Genomic DNA, 21744 nt, shown 5'->3' with positions numbered 1-21744 from the left:
CCGACGAAAATCTTCCGATATTAACTAACTTTCCGTTCCGAAACTTGGAGCGACAGGAACACGTCCGAACCTGATGGCGGAAAGAAAACAATCGAAGATGGAGTCGACGCCCATGCGCAATGGAGACAGAAGGAGGAGTCACTCGGTCCCGTGACTCGAAAGACTTCTTCGAAGAAAAACAACCTGTAACACTCCGACCCAACACCAGATGGCTGGACAAACTTATTCAGTCACCAACGCTGACAATCAGACTAAAGTACATCCCATGGCTATGGTAACTTTAGAGTGGGGAGGGGTCAATGGCCTGAAACAGGTGGTGGTCTCCTCAAATATCCCTGTAGACTGTTTGCTTGGAAATGACCTGGAGTCCTCAGCATGGGCTGAGGTAGAACTGAAAACCCATGCAGCCATGCTGGGTATCCCTGAACTGGTGTGTGTCAAGACAAGGGCACAGTGCAAGGCTCAGGGTGAAAAAGTGGTGTTGGAGCCTGGAAAAAGGGCCCAAACCACCAAGAGAAAAGGAAAGAAGACTGGGGAACCAGCTTCCACACAACAAGAAAAAGAGAACCTCTCTTCTCAGGAATAAGTTCTGCCCTCTGAGGGAACTGAGCCTCTGGAGTTAGAACCTTATCAGGTTGAGCTCCTAGGCCCAGGGGGACCCTCAAGGGAGCAGTTGTGTAAGGGGCAAGAAACCTGTCCCTCTCTTGAAGGCCTTAGGCAGCAAGCTGCTGAAGAGTCCAATGGAAAAATAACAGGAACACCTATGTGTAACTCTATAGTTTATTGGGAAGATGGGCTCCTTTACACTGAGGCAAGAGATCCCAAACCTGGTGCCACTAGGAGAGTGATAGTGCCTCAGGAGTTTAGGGAGTTCATTCTAACCTTATCTCATGACATTCCTCTTGCTGGGCATCTGGGACAGACCAAGACGTGGGAGAGACTAGTCAACCACTTCTATTGGCCCAACATGCCCCAGAAGGTCAAGGAGTTTTGTGTCTCCTGTGCCACCTGTCAAGCTAGTGGTAAGACAGGTGGACACCCAAAGGCCCCCCTCATTCCACTTCCAGTGGTGGGGGTCCCCTTTGAAAGAGTGGGTGTGGACATAGTGGGTCCACTTGAACCTCTCACAGCCTCAGGGAACCAATACATACTAGTAGTAGTGGATCATGCTACTAGATACCCTGAAGCAATTCCCCTTAGGTCGACTACTGCCCCTGCAGTAGCCAAAGCACTCATTGGTATTTTTACCAGAGTGGGTTTTCCTAAGGAGGTGGTGTCTGACAGAGGTACCAACTTGATGTCAGCATACCTGAAACACGTGGAATGAGTGTGGGGTGACTTACAAATTCACCACACCATACCATCCACAAACCAATGGTCTTGTTGAAAGATTTAACAAGACATTGAAAAGGCATGATCATGGGGCTCCCTGAAAAACTCAAAAGGAGATGGGATGTCCTCTTGCCATGTCTGCTTTTCGCTTACAGAGAGGTGCCTCAGAAGGGAGTAGGGTTTTCCCCCTTTGAACATCTGTTTGGCCATCCTGTAACGGGACCACTAGCTCTTGTGAAAGAAGGCTGGGAGAGACCTCTTCATGAGCCTAAACAAGCTATAGTGGACTATGTACTAGGCCTACGTTCCAGGATGGCAGAGTACATGGAAAAGGCAAGCAAAAACCTTGAGGCCAGCCAACAGCTCCAGAAGTTTTGGTATGACCAAAAGGCTCCTATGGTTGAATTTCAGCCAGGGCAGAAAGTCTGGGTTTTGGAGCCTGTGGCTCCCAGGGTACTTCAGGACAGATGGAGTGGCCCTTACCTAGTACTAGAAACGAAGAGTCAGGTCACCTAACTGGTGGACCTAGGCACTAGCAGGGCCCCCAAAAGGGTGATCCATGTGAACTGCCTCAAGCTCTTCCATGACAGGGCAGATGTGAATCTGTTGATAGTAACAGATGAGGACCAGGAAGTTGAGAGTGAACCTCTCCCTGATCTCCTCTCCACAGACCCTAAAGATGGCTCAGTTGATGGAGTGAACTATTCAGACACCCTCTCTGGCCAACAGCCATCTGACTGTATTAAGGTCCTGCAACAGTTTGCTGAGCTCTTTTCCCTAACCCCTGGGCAGACACACATGTGTACCCATGATGAGGACACAGGAGACAGCATGCCTGTCAAAAACAAAATATTCAGACAGTCTGACTAAGTTAAGGAAAGCATCAAAGTGGAAGTCCACAAGATGCTGGAATTGGGAGTCATTGAGCACTCTGACAGTCCCTGAGCTAGCCCAGTGGTCTTAGTCCCCAAACCTCACACCAAAGATGGCAAGAGAGAGATGAGGTTTTGTATGGACTACAGAGGGCTTAATTCTGTCACCAAGACAGATGCCCATCCCATTCCAAGGGCAGATGAACTCATTGACAAACTAGGTGCTGCCAAGTTCTTAAGTACCTTTGACTTAACAGCAGGGTACTGGCAAATCAAAATGGCACCTGGAGCAAAAGAAAAGACAGCATTCTCCACACCTGATGGGCATTATCAGTTTACTGTTATGCCTTTTGGTTTAAAGAATGCCCCTGCCACCTTCCAAAGGTTGGTGAATCAAGTCCTTGCTGGCTTGGAGTCCTTTAGTGCAGCTTATCCTGACGATATTGCTGTCTTTAGCTCCAGCTGGCAGGATCACCTAGTCCACCTGAAGAAGGTTTTGAAGGCCCTGCAAACAGCAGGCCTCTCTATCAAGGCATCCAAATGCCAGATAGGGCAGGGAACCGTGGTTTACTTGGGACACCTTGTAGGTGGAGGCCAAGTTCAGCCACTCCAGCCTAAGATCCAGACTATTCTGGACTGGGCAGCTCCAAAAACCCAGACTCAAGTCATGGCATTCCTTGGCTTGACTGGGTACTACAGGAGGTTTGTGAAGGGATATGGATCCATAGTGACAGCCCTCACAGAACTTACCTCCAAGAAAATGCCTAAGAAGGTAAACTGGACTGTAGAATGCCAACAGGCCTTTGACACCCTGAAACAAGCAATGTGCACAGCACCAGTTCTCAAAGCTCCAGATTACTCCAAGCAGTTCATTGTGCAGACAGATGCCTCTGAACATGGGATAGGGGCAGTTTTGTCCCAAACAAATGATGATGGCCTTGACCAGCCTGTTGCTTTCATTAGCAGGAGGTTACTCCCCAGGGAGCAGCGTTGGAGTGCCATTGAGAGGGAGGCCTTTGCTGTGGTTTGGTCCCTGAAGAAGCTGAGACCATACCTCTTTGGTACTCACTTTGTAGTTCAAACTGACCACAGACCTCTCAGATGGCTGATGCAAATGAAAGGTGAAAATCCTACTGTTGAGGTGGTCCATCTCCCTACAGGGAATGGACTTTATAGTGGAACACAGACCTGGGACTGCCCATGCCAATGCAGATGGCCTTTCCAGGTTCTTCCACTTAGAAAATGAAGACTCTCTTGGGAAAGGTTAGTCTCATCCTCTTTCGTTTGGAGGAGGAGGGGGGGGGGGGTTGTGTAAGGAAATGACTCCTTGGCATGGTTACCCTCTGACTTTTTGCCTTTGCTGATGCCAAGTTATGATTTGAAAGTGTGCTGAGGCCTGCTAATCAGGCCCCAGCACCAGTGTTCTTTCTAAAAAACGGTATAATTGTTCCCCCAATTGGCACACCCCTGGCACCCAGTTAAATCCCTTGTAAAAGGTACCCATGGTACCAAGGGCCCTGTGGGCCAGGGAAGGTCCCCAGAGAATGTATTATGCCACCCTGGAGGACCCCATACCAAGCCGAAGCACACTGCCGTTGCAGTTTGGGTGTGCTGGTGGGGAGAAAAAGGCAAAGTCGAAATGGCACTCTACTACGGGTGCCATGCCCACAAACCACTGCCTGTGGCATAGGTAAGTCACCCCTGTAGCAGGCCTCGCAACCCTAAGGCAGGGTGCACTATACCACAGGTGAGGGCAGAGTGCATGAGCAATATGCCCCTACAGTGTCTGAATCTATTCTTATCCATTGTAAGTGCAGTATGGCCATACTGTGTATATGGGCTGGGAGTCTGTCATTACGAACTACACAGCTCCATAATGGCTTCACTGAATCCTGAAAGTTTGATATCAAACTTCTCAGGACAATAAACCCACACTGATGCCAGTGTTACATTTATTGAAAAATTCACTCAGATGGCATCTTAGAGATGTCCCCTGTATTTTAGCCAAACATCTAGTACAGGACTGACCAGTCTGTGCCAGCCTACCACTTCCAGGTGAGTTTCTGACCACATGGGGTGAGAGCCTTTGTGCTCTCTGTGGAAAGAAACAAAGCCTGCTCTGGGTTGAGGAGCTTCACACCTCCCCCTGCAGGAAGCTCTAACACCTGTCGGTGATTCTCAAAGGCTCAGGCCTCCTGTTACAGTGCCCCAGGGCACTCCAGCTACTGGAGATGCCCCCCACAGAGCCCCACTTTTGGCAGCAAGGCCGGTGGGAAAATTAGGGAAAGCAAGGGGAAGTGACCACTTTAGCTCTGGCCACATTAGGGGTGGTCCCAGCTGAAGTGAACCCCTCCTTGCAAAATCCTCCATCTTGGTTTGGAGGGCAGGGACCAATAGGGTTAGGTCTGTGTCCCCCTCCCCAAAGGGAGTGGACACTGGAAGGGTGTAGTCACCCTCAGAGACAGTAGCCATTGGCTACTGCCCTCTAACCCCTCTAATGCCCCTAAATCCAGGATTTAAGGGCTCCCCTGAACCTAGCTCATCAGATTCCTGGCAACCTCAAGAAGAAAAAAGAAGACGGACTGGTAAGCCGACCCCCAGCAGAGAAGCCTTTTCTCATTCAAGTCTCACTCAGGCTGGCGGCATGTGAAAATGCAGAGTACTGCATCTTCCTAAATCAGTTCGGATTCAGGTCTGTAGGAAAAGATATCAGTCAATGGTTCACTGCTAGTATTTGGCAATTGTAATCCAATTGTATCACTCTGCACCACTGAATAGATGACTAATCTTTGTCTCAATTATATTGTGGGTTGTATTATCGAATTCGGGCACAGCAGGACGACAATCTCTCTTCACACTCGAGAGCTCGAAATACCATAACAAATTGTATTTGATTACCTTTGACTGCTCAGCTCTTGAATAATGAGAGAAGTACAGGTTAAACTCCTTTGTGCATTCAGGCTTGAGTTCATACAACCCTCGGCCTGTTAATCCTGGTTTCCTGCAAGAAAAAATACATTTACGTGATAATGCTCAGTATTAAAATAATAGGCATAAAGGATTTATTACATAAGACATACTTAAAGTCAGCAACAGCTTCAACCACAGTTTCCATTCCAGTTTCCTTGTTCTCCTGCAAAGTGTGACAAAATAAAATGTCTTTTATTATGATATACTATTTAAAACATGTGAATTATAAATTACTTAATGCCTGCAGAAGGAAAAGATGATTCGATGTCAATTTGCATTAAGTATTTAACTGATAACAGCAAACAGTTGGGCCTAAAGCTGCTCAGTTTCTCTGGATACTCTAATCCCAATGTAGTTGCATTTAAGAGGAGTTGGTATCACTGCCCATTTGGAAGTTGTTATTGTTTGTGCAATAAATGCCTGCACTTCTTCGAGCTATACTGCATGAGACGACTGGCTAGCTACAGGAGTATTGAAGAAAAAACAATTGCATTTTCCCCATACTAAAATATCTTCCTTGGCTGCCACTTGAAGCAAGATACCTTGCAGTAGGCATAAAGCATTTCACAACACCTTACCTCCCTGTCAAAAAAATATATACTCCAATTCATGTGAGGACAACATAAAGCCAGAGACAGAAATTATTTAATTCTTTAAATTCTCTAAAACAAGAAAAGCAAAAACATCAAAACAGACCTTGTCATGTCTAGCTCAAAAATTGTGGGACTCTATCTCTGACGACATCTGATAAAGTCTGAATCTTCTTCCATTCCGGAAGGATTTCACAATGCACTTGTTTAGATTTTTCCTCACAAACTAATTATAGGCTTGGCTCCTCCAACTTCTAAAACCCTGTTTTTCTGCAATTGTCATAGACCTCTATGTTATATGGAAAGCACTCAAATGCCCTAAGGCAAAGTTTGCTATAAAAATATTATAAAGAATTATAAAAAATAAAAAAAATAGAGAGGCGAGTGCCTTTTTGGGAATTGATTCAATGGAGGGACTGACTTTTTGGAGATTTTTAATAGTTATCGGAATCATGGCATGATCAGATCTTTGGACATGACATGTCAGAACAGCGAAATGAGACAGCAAAGGCTGGAGAGGAGATGGCATGCCAAAGACATCTTCTACAGAGCACATGGTACATCTATGAATATCCGTTGTCTATTTCACTGAAAAGATGAGACGAAGCACAAATATCCACACGCAGGATACATCTCCTTAGATATACGGCAAGCGTTCAAGACTTCCAGCTGGAATTATATGCTGGCCTTTCTGGAGGCCTATGACATACACCCAGATTTTATACGGTGAGTGAAGCTAATATATACGGCCCGACTGCTAGAGCCAAGACGGGAGCGCATATATCTGCCTCTTACCCCATATACAGTGGAACTAGGCTGGGGTGCCCTCTCTCTCCCCTTTTATTTGTATTGGCATTGGAGCCCCTGGCACAGCACCTTCGCTTCAGAGCAAATGATTGGGGGATTCTTCTCGGCCCCAATATCCACGCTTGCTCCTTGCAAGCAGATGATATGATACTCTATTATAGGGATTTGGGGCAGGATACGGAAGGGGCGGCACAGATTGTTTCCCGATTTGTACTCCTGTCAGGGCTTCAAATTAATCTCGATAAATCCTATGCATATTTCTTCCGGGGAACCTGTCCAGAGCCCTCGATCCGATTTGGACCCAAGACCATTGCAATCGCACCTGTATCCTTCCGTTATCTTGGTATTCGCATATACCTACACCAGGCAGATTTGCTAGAAGCCGGATAATTACATGACTCCGGTCCCTAGTTGATTTCTGGACCACTTTACCCCTCTCGTGATGGGGAGGGTATCAATGGCGAAAATGGTGCTGTTGCCTTGTGTATATACCACTTTGTTAACCTCCTGCTCATGGTACCACCTTGCATATTCTGCACATTAAACTCCTTACTGATTGATTTAATATGGGAGAGTGGTCACTGCCCTGTCCTTTGTGTGGTTTTGCTCCAGAGCAGGAACCAGGTGTTCCTGCACCGGTGCAAACTGGTTTATGCAAGGGCACCAAAAGTGCCCTTCAAAGTAGTTTGGTGGTGCTGGCAGGCCACCCCATCCCAGCCCCGAGACACCTAGTTCTAAAAGAGAGGAGGTCACACCTGCATTTACAGGAAACCCTTTATTCTGCCTTTACCTGCTCGAGTTAGGCTCAGCAGCAAAAGGGCAGTACCGTTTCTTGGGTCTGCAGCTGAGCGGGCTGACAGACAGACCCTGCAAAGCTGTACAGGCAGACCAGGGGGATACTCTTAAGAACACCAATTCTACATGGTATGCAACTAACACTGGAATCGTGTAGTTGCATGATTCCAATATGTTTAATACCAAACATGCCTAGGTTTGGTGAAGCCATTATGTAGTTGGACTACTCTTGTTGACCAGTGTCCACCACATACTCTAAAATGGTCTCCCAGCACTTACAAAGCCGGGGAAATAGAGTCTTGGGCTTGTAGGAGTACCTCTGCTCATAGGCCACAGGCTTCAAGACCCACACTTTCTGTCCTGGCTGGTAAACAGTCAGTACAGGCTTTTGGTCATGCCACTGCTGTTGCAACTCTTGGCCAGCCTCGAGGATTTTGGTGGCCATCATCATGTACTCTGCCATGCAAGAACACAGGCCTAGTACATAGTCAACCATGTCCTGTTTGGGGGTGGGAGGGTGTGGTTGAGAGGTTGCTCCCATCCCTCCTTCACAAGGCACAGAGGACCCCAAACTGGATGTCTAGGCAGAAGCTCAAATGGGCTGTAACTCAATCCCTTCTGTGGAACCTCTCTGTAGGCAAAACAAAGGCAATGTAAAAGGACATCCAGTCTCCTGAGTTTTTCCCGAGAGTCCCATGATCATACCTTTTAGGGTTTTGTTTAATCTTTCAACCAACCCATTTCCTTGTGGATGATAAGGAGTGATGAGTTTGTATGTTACACCACATTCCTTCCACAAAGCTTTGAAGAATCCAGAACTGAAGTTTCCAACTCTGTCAAGTACAACCTCCTTAGATTCCCAGGTGGGCCTTGGCAACTGCAGGAACTGCAGTGGTCCTAAGGGGAATTGCCCCTGGGTACCTGGTGGCATGGTCCACCAACACCAGTATACAACTGTTCCCAGATGATGTAGGAGGATAAAGGGGACCGAAGAATGTCAATCCCTACCCTCTCAAAGGGAACCCCAACCACAGGTAGTGGGATTAAGGGGGCCTTTGCGGTGCCACCTGACTTGCCACTGGTTTGGCATGTGACACAGGAGCAACAAAACTCCTTGGTGTCTTCAGACATGCGGCGCTTGTGTAAGTGTGGAGCAAGTCTGTCCCAAGTCTTACTTTGCCCAAAGTGTTCTGCAAGTGGAATGTCATGAGCTACGGTCAATATGAACTACCTAAACCTCTGAGGTATGACCAACCTCCTGGTAGCCTACAGGTTTGGGGTCCTTAGCCTCAGAGTAAAGGAGGCCATTTTCCCAGTAGATCCTGTGGCATCCAATGACATCTCCTGCCTCTTCTGCAGCAGCTTGCTGTTTGAGCCCTTCAATAGAAGAGCAGGATTTATGTCTCAATTCCTCCCTGGAAGCCCCCCTGCACCCAAAAAGCTCTGCCATGTCAGGCCCAAGCTCCTCTGGTGTAGGAGCCTCACAAGGGGAAGTATCATCTCCCTGTCAGACTCGTCCTCACATGAGGTCTGGGTAGAGGGTAACTTTTTACTCTTCCTCCCTCTCTTCTTGGGAGCCTCCTGGGATATTATTCCAGGCTCCAGAGCTCCTTGCTCTCCCTTTTTTCTGACCTGGGCTCCTGTAGCTACTGTAGGAAGATGGCCTGGTGTGTAGTGAGCACCTATGGAGTTATCACCTTGTACCAGGTCCAGGTATCCCCTGTTAGTGAGGTGTAATCAGTGTATAGGAAGCCAGGGCGCTCTAAAGGTAGCTGTGGATGAGCAGCAAAGTATTATCCAGGAGACATACAAAGCTTATGCATTACCACTATAGTCACACAGCACTTACACACAAGAAAGAAATATCAAGTTTTACAAAAATAAAGGTACTTTATTATGGTAACACAACTACAAGAATACTGTGTAGACAATACTACACTAGTAGGTGAGTAAACACACTATTATATACACACTAGAAGTCAGGAATTGGCATAGAAAGCAATAGAAAACAGTGAAATGACAGAGGATAATAGAGACCCTAGGGAGAGACCAAACCGTACATTCAGTAACTGGAATGCGAAAGTCAGTTCCCCACCCAAAGAAGTGGAATCGGTAGAGGGGAGCTGGAGGAACTAGGAACCCCAAAAGGTAAGTACCAGGGTGTCTCCAACCGACCAGGAGAAGAGGTAAATACTGTTATTTTCCCCCATGTCCACAGGTAAACTTTGAAAAAGGACTGTGCAAGACCCAAGCAAGACAGGAAGAAACCAAAGGTGGATCCTGACAGAAGAGGACTGGCAAATGAAAGGGACCAAGTCAAGTTAAAGTGTCTGGCTGGAACAGCAGCCACTACCCACCCTTCTGGAGTTGCAGGACCAGGTTAAAGGTTAAGACAGTCAGTTGTGCAGCAAAGGAGCAGGAGAAGAGTTCCAGGAGTGATGCAGTCAATGTCCCATGTCAGAAGCAGCGTTGTAGTTGGTCAGTGGTGTGGAAAAAACACCAACAAGGCTTGGCAAAGGCAAGAGCTGCAGACGAAGAGTTGTAGAGATGCTGGGGACCAGTAAGGTCCAGAGGAACTCAACCCAAGGAGGGGAGTCCCAGCAGTGAGGAGAGTCTGAAGTCGAGGATGCAGTACCCACAGGCAACTCACAGGTAGCAGGCACACAAGTCGCAGTGAGGCCCACTCAGCATACATGGAGAGGAGTCTCACGATGCTGGAGCAGCAGGCAGCAGACTTTGTTTTGCAGGAAAGAGTGCTGGAGGCCGGGGATACTCGGAGCCTGAAGATCCCTTGGAAGGAGAGCCAACAAGCCTTGGTAACTGAGAGAGTCGGGGTTCACACGGGTACTGTTCTGCATGGAGATGCAAGGACTTACCTTCTCCCAACTTGGACAGCTGATAGAGAGGACCAAGGGGACCACTCCAGACCACCATCTGTGCTGCAGGATTCACGCAGTTTTGCAGGAAAGAAGATTCATGCAGCTGGACGTCGTTGCAGTTGGTGCCTGTGGACGCAGGGGAGTGATTCCTTTACCTCAAGTGAGATTCCTTCTTGCTCTTGGGCAGGCTGAAGACTCGTTCCCCTCAAAGGATGCAGAGGCATGGAAATATTGCAGTTGCTAGAAGTAGTCAGAGAAACAATGATGCAAAACAGAGTTGTCACTGGAGTTGCACACTGTCGGTTCCTGGAGGGTCCAGTTGCAGTCTCGGTGGCCAGAAGTGGAAGGTAACGATGCAGAGGAATCCTGATGGAATATTGCAAGTCGAATCAGAGGACACCCCAAGAGGGAGACCCTAAATAGCCCAGGAAGAGGGATTGGTCACTTAGCAGGGTGACCACCAAGCAGGAGGGGGCTGTGACATCACCCGCCTGAACTGGCCACTCAGACGCTCCCTAGGGTGGTGATGGGCAAGGGCGTGGTAACTCCCCTTTCCATTGTCCAGTTTCGCACCAGAACAGGGGCTGGGGGTCCCTGGACTGGTGCAAACCGGTTTATGCAAAGAGGACACCAAATGCGCCCGTCAAAGCATTCCGGTTGCTTGGGGAGGCTACCCCTCCTGAGCCAATTAACACCTATTTCCAAAGGGAGAGGGTGTTGCCTCCCACTCTCATAGGAAATCCTTTGTTTTGCCTTCCTCAGCGTGAGCTGCTCAAGCAGCAAGAGGGCAGAAACCAGTCTGTAGGATGGCAGCAGCACAGGCTGCCTAGAAAACCCTGCAAACTGGTAAAAGCAAAGCCGGGGGTCATCCAAGGAGCCCCCAGAGTGCATGGAATCATTCAACCAATACTGGAAACAGTATTGGTGGCTGATTCCCAAATGTTTGACACCAAATATACCCAGGTTCGGAGTTACCATTAGGTAGCTGGACACAGGTAGTGACGTATGTCCAGTACACGCGTAAAATGCCATCTCTGCACTTACGAAGTCCAGGAAAATGGAGGTGGAGTTCGTAGGGGTACCTGTGCTCATGCAGGGGGCCTCACACACAGTTACCTGCATCCTGCCCACTGGGCTAGGAGGGCCTGACGTAGGGGTGACTTACAGTGACCTGAAGTGAAGGTTGCACATAGGCTGCAAAGGCAGGCCAGCAGGCACATTTTACATGGGCCCCCCATGGGTGGCATAATACATGCTGCAGCCCATGGGATCCCCAGGTGCCCGGGGGTACCTAGGTACCATATACTAGGGACTTATGTGGAGGTACCAGTTTGCCAATTGTGGGAAGTACAAACTCAGTAACAACCAAAGTTAGAGGGAGAGAGCACAGTCACTGGGGTCCAGGTTAGCAGGATCCCAGGGTCCTGGTTAGCAGGATCCCAGGGAACACAGTCAAAACACACTGACAGCAAGAAATAAGTGGGAGTAACCATGCCAAAAAGGGGGTACTTTCCTACAGTAACCATGCCAAAAAGAGGGCACTTTCCTACAGTTACAAAGACACTTTCAGGGATGCCAAGCAGTGCTGTATGGGCCTGTAACCCCACTGCAGCCCAGGCTGAGGTCTTCCAATCACTGCCCATAAGACATTCTGTAGGAATAGAAGAGGACACTACAACTTTTTTAGGGCCAGTAATGCCTCCCTTCCCCCATCCCAGATAAAGTTAACAACTGCCATAGGGTGGCACTTTTTGATGTTATCGGCATTGATTATTTGGTAATTTTGCCCAAGTAGGATTTCCTCAGCTTACACCCGTTTTTCAGTCACCATGGTGACACTTGCACCTGTATCCCTGTAAGCTTCTGCCTCAAAAACCATGTATGAGGGGAAGCTGCCTGTATTTCCTCAAACTAGGAAGCCAGGCAGCAAGAGTGGCAACGTCAATGCCACCCTCTGATATTAGGACAGCCTCAGTGGTTTCTCTGACTAAGACAGAGTCCACTGCATTACCCAAGTTGAATCCAGATACTCTCTTGATTGTGGTACTACTACCAGTGCTATTGCAGGGGGACTAGTGGGAGTAGAAATACTCTTGGTGTTTCTCTGAAGACAGTTGCTATCACCTGTCCTATGGCACTTGTCCTTAAATAAAAAGCACCAGGGTTTCTTTTTAGAAGAGGAGGAGGACTTGGACCCCAACCTTAGAATTCTGTGGTCCCGAAAAAGACTCTTTCTTCTTATCTTCAGGTTTTTTCCAAACCTTCTCCTGAGATTTAGAAGCATTATTTTTCTTCTGGTCGCCCCACCATGGGCTTAAAGGGAAGTTCCGTTCCCTAGAAATCAGTTTGCAAAGTGGGGAGGATGGGCAGGTTGCTAAGGAACCTGCAACTAGAATATGTCTCCACCAGATATATAATTACCGAAGGTAAGTAACTTGTTCATCTGATAGAGACTTCTAGTTGCAGATTCTTTACCTTAGACTAGATACCCGAGCAATACCATCTCCGGTGGTGGGCTGCAAACTAAGATCACACCAAAATGTCCTGCAGGACAGAACAGCTGAAGCAGCCGTCTCTGTGGACCTTACTATCCAGGCAGTACTTTTTAGTGAACATGTGCAGACATGTCCACGTCGCTGCCTGGCAGATATCCAGGACTGGAACTCTGCATGCTAACGATGTGGTAGCAGCAGTTGCTCTCAGGGGGTTGCCTTTTGAGCAGAGGACTAGTCATCGTGAGATGGTCCTCTTATGCACAGCCCTTCCTTTCTTCATAACCGCATAGCCCACAAAGAATTGATTGTTCACCCGGAAATCCTGGGTATGATTTAGATAGATCGCCAACATTCTTTTTGGATCCAGGTGGTGGAGTCTCTCCTCATGAGAGGGAAGTGGGAGTGCAGTAAGAAGTAGGCATGGTGATTGATTGGCCTACATAAAAAAGTGTCACCAATTTGAGAATGAAAAAGCCCTTGTATGAAGCACCACCTTGTCAGGATGGATAGCCAGAAATGGTGACTTCTAAGAAAGAGCCTGGAGCTCACTCACTCTCCGCGAGCAGAGGTGATAGCAAACAAGAAGGCAGTTTTAAGAGTCAAGAGACGCAGGGGGCAGTTGTGGAGCAGCTCGAAAAGTGCACATACGAGATATGTAAGGACTAATTTCAAATCCCACTGGGGCATTATGAACGGGATAGGAAGGAACATAGGCGAGTCCTTTAAGAAAACTTCCAACAATTAGAGATTTGAATAGAGAAGTTTTGTTTTGCAGCCTTAAAAAGGCAGAGATGGCAAATAACCCTTGAGGGTGCCCAGAGCAGAGCCCTGCTGAGCAAGAGCGAGAATGAAGAGGAGAACCTCAGAGAGATACAGAAAGAGTTCAACAGACTTGTTGATACACCATGCCACAAACATGTTCCAATAGCAGGCTATACCGTTTTGGTGGAGAGACGCCTGGCTGCCAAGATAACATCACAGACTTCGGACGGAAGGTCAAAAGCTGTCAATTGCCGCAGCTCAATCTCCACACAAGGAGGAGGAGACTGGACAGGTTCAGGTGAAAGACCATCCCCTGCTGCTGCAAGAGAAGATCCTCCCGAAGGGGCAGTCTGATCGGAGGAAGGATGGTGATGCTTAATAGCTTGGGATACCAGACTCTTTGTGCCCAGTTTGGAGCCACCAGGATTACTTGGGTCCGGTCGTGCCTGATCTTCTTCAGAACTCTAAGCAGAAGTAATATGGACGGGAAGGCATAAAGGAAGTCTGAGCTCCACTTGTGACGAAAAGCGTCACAGGGTGAGTGCCGCCTTGGAAACGCCAATGTGCAAAACAACTAACATTGCGCGTTCTCTGCAAAGGCGAAAAGATCTAACCAAGGCTCTCCCCACTGCTGAACGAGACCTTACGCCACCTCCGGATGAGACGCCATTTGTAATCGACAATGCGTGGACGGCTGAGTTTGTCTGCTCTGGCATTCAGAGAGCTTGCCAGATGTTGAACCACCAGTGAAATGCCCTGACGTTCCAGCCAGGTCCAAAGGTAAAGAGCCTCTTCACAAAGGGTCCACGACCCCATTCCACCCTGCTTGTTGCAGTACTCTAAGGAAATGCCTCCTTGGCATGGTTACCCCTGACTTTTTGCCTTTGCTGATGCCAAGTTATGATTTGAAAGTGTGCTGAGGCCTGCTAATCAGGCCCCAGCACCAGTGTTCTTTCCCTAACCTGTACTTTTGTTTCCACAATTGGCACACCCTGGCATGCAGGTAAGTCCCTTGTAACTGGTACCTCTGGTACCAAGAGCCCTGATGCCAGGGAAGGTCTCTAAGGGCTGCAGCATGTTTTATGCCACCCTGGGGACCCCTCACTCAGCACAGACACACTGCTTGCCAGCTTGTGTGTGCTAGTGGTGATAACAAGACTAAGTCGACATGGCACTCCCCTCAGGGTGCCATGCCAACCTCACACTGCCTACAGGTATAGATAAGTCACCCCTCAAGCAGGCCTTACAGCCCTAAGGCAGGGTGCACTATACCATAGGTGAGGGCATAAGTGCATGAGCACTATGCCCCTACAGTGTCTAAGCCAACTCTTAGACATTGTAAGTGCAGGGTAGCCTTAAGAGTATATGGTCTGGGAGTCTGTCATGCACGAACTCCACAGCACCATAATGGCTACACTGAAAACTGGGAAGTTTGGTATACTTCTCAGCACAATAAATGCACACTGATGCCAGTGTACATTTTATTGTAACATACACCCCAGAGGGCACCTTAGAGGTGCCCCCTGAAATCTTAACCGACTACCATTGTAGGCTGACTAGTTTTAGCAGCCTGCCACACACCAGACATGTTGCTGGCCACATGGGGAGAGTGCCTTTGTCACTCTGTGGCAAGTAACAAAGCCTGTACTGGGTGGAGGTGCTTCTCACCTCCCCCTGCAGGAACTGTAACACCTGGCGGTGAGCCTCAAAGGCTCACCCCCTTTGTTACAGCACCCCAGGGCACTCCAGCTAGTGGAGTTGCCCGCCCCCTCCGGCCACGGCCCCACTTTTGGCGGCAAGGCCGGAGGAGATAATGAGAAAAACAAGGAGGAGTCACTGGCCAGTCAGGACAGCCCCTAAGGTATCCTGAGCTGCGGTGACTCTGACTTTTAGAAATCCTCCATCTTGCAGATGGAGGATTCCCCCAATAGGGATAGGAATGTGCCCCCCTCCCCTCAGGGAGGAAGCACAAAGAGGGTGTAGCCACCCTCAGGGCTAGTAGCCATTGGCTACTAACCCCCCAGACCTAAACACCCCCCTAAATTGAGTATTTAGGGGCTCCCAGAACAAAGCAAGATAGATTCCTGCAACCTAAGACGAAGAAGGACTGCTGAGCTGAAAAACCTGCAGAGAAGACGGAGACACCAACTGCTTTCGCCCCAGCTCTACCGGCCTGTCTCCCCACTTCTAAAGACACTGCTCCAGCGATGCGTTCCACAGAGTCCAGCGACCTCTGAAGCCTCAGAAGACTACCCTGCATCTAGAAGGACCAAGAACTCCTGAGGACAGCTGCTCTGTTCCACAAAGACTGCAACTTTGCAACAAAGAAGCAACTTTGAAACAACACACGTTTCCCGCCAGAAGCGTGAGACTTTGCACCCTGCACCCGATGCCCCCGGCTCTTCTTGTGCAGAACAAACACCACAGGGAGGACTCCCCGGTGACTACGAGACCGTGAGTAGCCAGAGATGACCCCCCCCGAGCCCCCACAGCGACGCCTGCAGAGGGAATCCCGAGGCTCTCCCTGACCGTGACTGCCTACTTCAAAGACCCGACACCTGGTAAAGACACTGCATCCGCAGCCCCCAGGACCTGAAGGATCCGACCTCCAGTGAAGGAGCGACCCCCAGGTGGCCCTCTCCCTTGCCCAGGTGGTGGCTACCCCGAGGAGCCCCCCCTTGTCTGCATCGCTGAAGAGACCCCTTGGTCTCCCATTGAAACCTATTGCGAACTGACGCTTGTTGGCACACTGCACCCGCCCGCTGAGGGTGTACTTTTTGTGCTGACTTGTGTCCCCACCGGTGCCCTACAAAACCCCCCTGGTCTGCCCTCCAAAGATGCGGGTACTTACCTGCTGGCAGACTGGAACCGGGGCACCCCCCTTCTCCATTGAAATCTATGCGTTTTGGCCACCACTTTGACCTCTGCACCTGACCGGCCCTGAGCTGCTGGTGTGGTAACTTTGGGGTTGCCCTGAACCCCCAACGGTGGGCAACCTTGGACCCAACTTTAAACTCCGTAGGTGGTTTACTTACCTGCAAAACTAACAAACACTTACCTCCCCCAGGAACTGTTGAAAATTGCACTGTCTAGTTTTAAAATAGCTATATGCCATTTGAGTGAAAACTGTATATGCTATTTTGCTAATTCAAAGTTCCTAAAGTTCCTAAGTGAAGTACCTTTCATTTAAAGTATTGTTTGTAAATCTTGAACCTGTGGTTCTTAAAATAAACTAAGAAAATATATTTTTCTATACAAAAACCTAGTGGCCTGGAATTGTCTTTGAGTGTGTGTTCCTCATTTATTGCCTGTGTGTGTACAACAAATGCTTAACACTACCCTCTGATAAGCCTACTGCTCGACCACACTACCACAAAATAGAGCATTAGAATTATCTCTTTTTGCCACTATCTTACCTCTAAGGGGAACCCTTGGACTCTGTGCATGCTATTTCTTACTTTGAAATAGTACATACAGAGCCAACTTCCTACAAGTACCACATGACAGTGGTGTCTGTGAACACCTGCACCACTTTCCCTTCAAGATAGGGAAGGAATGCTTTCAATGCAAGTCGTATCACCCGGAGCTCCGAAAGGTTGATGTGGAGTTCGGACACCGCCGGAGGCCAGAGGTCTCTGATCTCCACCTCTCCCATGTGGCTGCCCCATCCCAGAAGTGGCGTATCTGTCACTACTGTGAGATCTGGTTGGGGAAGGCAGAGAGATCAGCTGTTGACCCAAACTAGATTCAATAGCCACCACAGCAGATCTAGTGCAGTCTCCTTGAGATCTGGACCTTGTCAGAGAGATTCCCCTGATACTGCGCCCACTGGAACTTCAGGCCCCACTGCAGAACCTGCATATGCCATCTGGCATGTTGAACCAGCAGTATGCAGGAGGCCATAAGGCCAAGCCGCCTCAGAGTCATTCTCACCGAAATCAAGGATGAAGGCAGAAACACCGGGATCACAGACAAAATTTTAAGGAGGATAAGCCTGAAACTGCACTGTGTCCAGAACAGCTCCAATGAAAGAGAGCATCTGAGAGGGAATCAGGTGTGACTTCAGCACATTTACAGTGAACCCCAGCGAACGCAGGAGGGTTGATGTAGTCTGGAGGTGGGAGATGACAGCCTGGGGCGAGGTCGCCTTCAACAGCCAGTTGTCAAGGTAGGGGAAGATTGAAACCCCTAAGCTGCGAAGATGGGCTGCAACCACCGCCATCACTTTTGTGTACACCCGAGGGGCGCTGGTAAGGACAAAAGTGGGCATGGTAAATTGAAAGTGCTCGTAATCTACCACGAAGCGCAAGTAACATCTGTGGGCCGGCAGGACAAGAATGTGGAAATAAGTCAAACGCTACTATCCGGTCTCCAGGGTCCACAGCAGAAAGGACCTGAGCTAGAGTTAGCATTTTAAACTTCTCCTTCTTGAGGAAGAGATTGAGGGACTGGAGATAGGGTGAAGGCCCTTGTCCTTTTTGGGCACCAGAAAGTAGCGAGAATACCAACCACACGGACCCTTCTCTATGGCTCCCCGTGGCCAAGAGAGCCGTGACTTCCTAGCAAAGAAGTGCCAAATGATAATCCGACAGATGATCGAATGATGATGGCATGGCCAGAAGGGAGGTCTCAAAGGGGCAGGAGTAGACCCTTCGGACTATTTGCAACACCCACCTGTCCGTGGTCAGTGGGGCAGGTGATGGTGGATCCTGCCGCCATCTGGTCCCAGATGTTCCAACCGACTAGGAAGGCTTAGAGGCAGAAGAGAGGACGGGGTGAACTGGGTGAACCAATGGCTCCCTGATGCACGAGCACATGGGATCCTGCGTCCACGCAGAGGCTGTGAAGCATGCGCAGGTCCAGTGGTCGGAGGAAATGAACGCCGTTGGGTTCTGTAGCTTTGAATGGGGCAAAAAGCATACTGTGGGAAGCGAGGAGCTGCTACGAGGCCAAGGGACCAAGCCGTAGCCCGGGAACCCTTGAAGCGCTCGAGCGTTGAGTCCGCTTTGTCTCCGAAGAGACGGATGCCATCAAAGGACATGTCCTTTAAAGAGAACATTCCCTGAAAAGCCAGACATCCTCTACCAGGTGTGGCTCCTCGAGGCCACTGTTAATGCAACTGATCTACCTAGTGAGTCGGTCGTATCCAGTTCACAACGAATCATTAACTTTGCTGCATCTCTCCCATCCCTAACAGCTAGGGAGAGAACCACCCGGGCCTCCTCCGGGAGTAGAGGCAGCACCTGAGCAACTGTATCCCAGAGAATATGGGAGAATCGTCCCAAAAGGCATGCACTGTTCACAGACAGCAGCACTAGACTTGTGGAAGAAAACATTTTCTTCCCAAAGCTATCCAGCTTTTTTGATTCCCTATCCAGGGAAGCGAAAGGGAATGCGCCAGATGATGAAGAAGCCTGGATCACAAAGCCCTCAGGCATAGGATGTTGGATCAGGCTGATGCGGCGGGCAACTGCCCTATTTCACAGGAGCCCCTGTGCTGGGATTGGACCAGGTACCTGGCAAGACATCCGTAATGGCTTCAATAAAGGGAAGGAGGGGTTCCAAATTGGAAGCCCCAGGCTGAAGCACTCCGGTCAGGAGGCTAGTCCTGAACTCCACAGAAGGAAGCTCGAGGTCCAAAACTTCAGCAGCCCTTCTTACCACCCTGGAGTATGAAGCTCCCTCCTCCTCCGTAGCCACCGTAGGGGGAGAAAGTATGCCAGTCAGGACAGGTAGCCCGCTAGCATAACCCAAATCCTGAACCCTGTCCATGTCAGGGTCAAGCTGGTATTCTAAAAGGTCCATTGGCCCATCTACACTATCCCTACATCTAAATACCAATAGAAAGAAGGGTCTAGATCTGCCCTGGGCCCAGGAGAGCCCAGGGAAAATTGAATTGGCATTGAGTGATGCCATTCCAGCTATGGAATGAGCATAGGATCGACGTCGATTGTGGTCCTAACTGACGTCGGGCGCGTCGACATCTATCCCGCATCAGGAAAGGTTGCGTTGGCATGACCCGTATCAAGATGGATCCAAGAGCGGATCCGGAAATGTCCCTTGGAGCCAGGGGCCGAAGCGTCTGTTGTGGAACCCAAGGGGGCCCTGACCGACTATCCTGGGCCTTACCGTGCTGAGGGTGGGTCGGTCTACCCAAAGATGAGGCGTATAGCCTCATAGAACTCTTTTAACTGAGTGGCTCCCGGAGAGTCGGGGAGGTGCAGAGCCGACCCAGATGCAGGCTCAGAAGGCAGAAACCCAGAGCATTGAGGCTCTTCCTATGCCTCATCGTCCGAGAGACGGGGTGAAGTCCCAATCATCCCGATGACTTGGACAAAGAGGAGAGGCAATGACTCCGCAACCAGTCTCATGCCCTTCCTCTCTAACAAGACCGGGAGCGGCGTTGAGTTGACTGCCGGGCCGCTTCAGGTACCGCTTCCTCAAAGCCTTCAGGTTCATGGCCTGACACTGGGAGCACAACATTGGGTCGTGCTCGCGCTCCAGACACCAAAGGGAGACGAGATGCGGATCCATCATCAACATCATTTGGTGACAGGGGTCGCAGGGTTTAAAACCGGTCTTCCGGGACATCCCTCAATGCATCCAAAACTCATCAAAAAAGTATTCGACAAAAGTGTCGCATTAAGTTAAAAAATGACTAGGGTAGCTCTTCTCTGGAATTGCGCATAGGCTGGCGCGGAATGAAAAAAACTGCCATCAGCCTGACGGGGTGGTGCCTTTAAACAACTGTGACGTCATCACAGCAACAACGATGGCACGACACCCACGGAGTCAACCGACACCACCTGACAGTGCACAGGGGTACTGCTAAAAATAAATCCCCGGATCCAGTCTGACACCTGGTGGAAATTCTAAGGTAAGGAATATACAACTAGAAGTCTCTATCAGATAGATTTGGTGCCCACATAACCAAAGCTCTCTAGGGGCAGCTGTGGAGAGCAGCTGAGGCTTATCAAGGAGGAGTGTAAAGCACTTACAGTACCACAGTAGTCAGTCAGTGATTGTCACACAAGAAAGAATCACACCAGGGGTTGCAAAAATAATGTATTCTTTATTACAATACTACTACTACTATACTAACATTGGTATATATATCCACTTGGAGATATCTACACACAAAATATACACTTCGCGATAAGCAGGGAATGCACAGAAATACATGGGACCCAAAATACATGGTAACCCAAAACACAATGCAAATCCTTCTTCGATTCTATGTAGCCCATATGCTAACCAAACAGGTTTTAATCAGGCTCACCTTTCAGCCTCCACATCAGGGTGTATATCCACACAGTCAATGTTAAATTACATTTCTAAATGAATTGGACACTGTACGCCATGAAGGGTAAAGGGAGGAGTAAACAAGCAAAAATAAAACAAGTAAACACACAGAAAGGCCACAAAAGTGGTGAGTAGGGAAAATTGTAAAGGAGATAGAGGGAATACTCCCTCAAACAAAAACAGTAAGTCATCTACAAATTATTTGATTAAGGAAAACACGACAAAGCAGAAAACTAGACTGTTGATGAGAAAGCTGAGGTTCCACGGACTCAGTGAGTATACGACTTGTTCAGTGACTACCTGCTGTCAAGACACATATCTAAATTAACATCTGTTATGTCCAGCCATTCAACTAGACATCTACAAGAAAATTGCTTAAACATCAATAAAAACCACCAAGTAGAAAAACATGTGGCATTTGTAATTGAAGGAACATTTACACACAGTTTGTATACAGTGTTAAGGCCCTTACTTATATATTTGCTCTCTACAATAAGCTAGAAGACCTTTGTTGTAAAGCCCAGAACCACCTTTGTAGAAACAAATTTCATATTTATTAGTTTTGTGAGTGTACGGATATAATGGGTTTTCACTACAGTTTGTCAATGTCAGAATTTTGTCCTCATGATAAATCATCTGATATTTCTGCAATTAAGTTTACTTTTCATTTTTATCTCAAAAGCTGCGAGGAAGATGCACTTCACAGAGTCGGGTAATGTACGAATGTGGGCATTAAATAATTGAGTATCACTCAAAATGATATTATGCTAGCCTGTCGGACACAAGCACATTAAATTAAGGAGAATAATGTGGAGGTGCTGAGAGAACTTACTTATGCCTACTACCCCTCTGGGGTATAGGCCATCAACCAGGATTCTGCAGCCAACTCTGTCCTGGCTTTTTCTTTCAATTTGACTACGGGTGTAACTCCTCTCCTTTG

At 48.6% G+C, this 21744-nt stretch overlaps 1 protein-coding gene across 3 annotated transcripts in view; it reads right to left on the bottom strand.

The window, feature by feature from the left end:
• The window catches only part of UBR2 (ubiquitin protein ligase E3 component n-recognin 2), a 1248744-nt gene that overhangs the window by 602330 nt on the left and 624670 nt on the right, over window positions 1-21744 (bottom strand). For all 3 annotated transcript variants that reach the window (XM_069233963.1, XM_069233965.1, XM_069233964.1), the window contains exons 22-23: window positions 5285-5337; window positions 5103-5205 (exon numbers count right to left, since the gene is read on the bottom strand). In XM_069233963.1, coding sequence (XP_069090064.1) covers window positions 5103-5205; window positions 5285-5337 — 156 coding nt within the window. The remainder of the gene's footprint in view (window positions 1-5102; window positions 5206-5284; window positions 5338-21744) is intronic.

This window comes from Pleurodeles waltl, chromosome 5 (genome assembly GCF_031143425.1).
Source record: "Pleurodeles waltl isolate 20211129_DDA chromosome 5, aPleWal1.hap1.20221129, whole genome shotgun sequence".
Taxonomy (NCBI): domain Eukaryota; kingdom Metazoa; phylum Chordata; class Amphibia; order Caudata; family Salamandridae; genus Pleurodeles; species Pleurodeles waltl.
The sequence above is the reverse complement of the archived record's forward strand: the minus strand, read 5'-3'. Positions and strand labels throughout refer to the sequence as shown.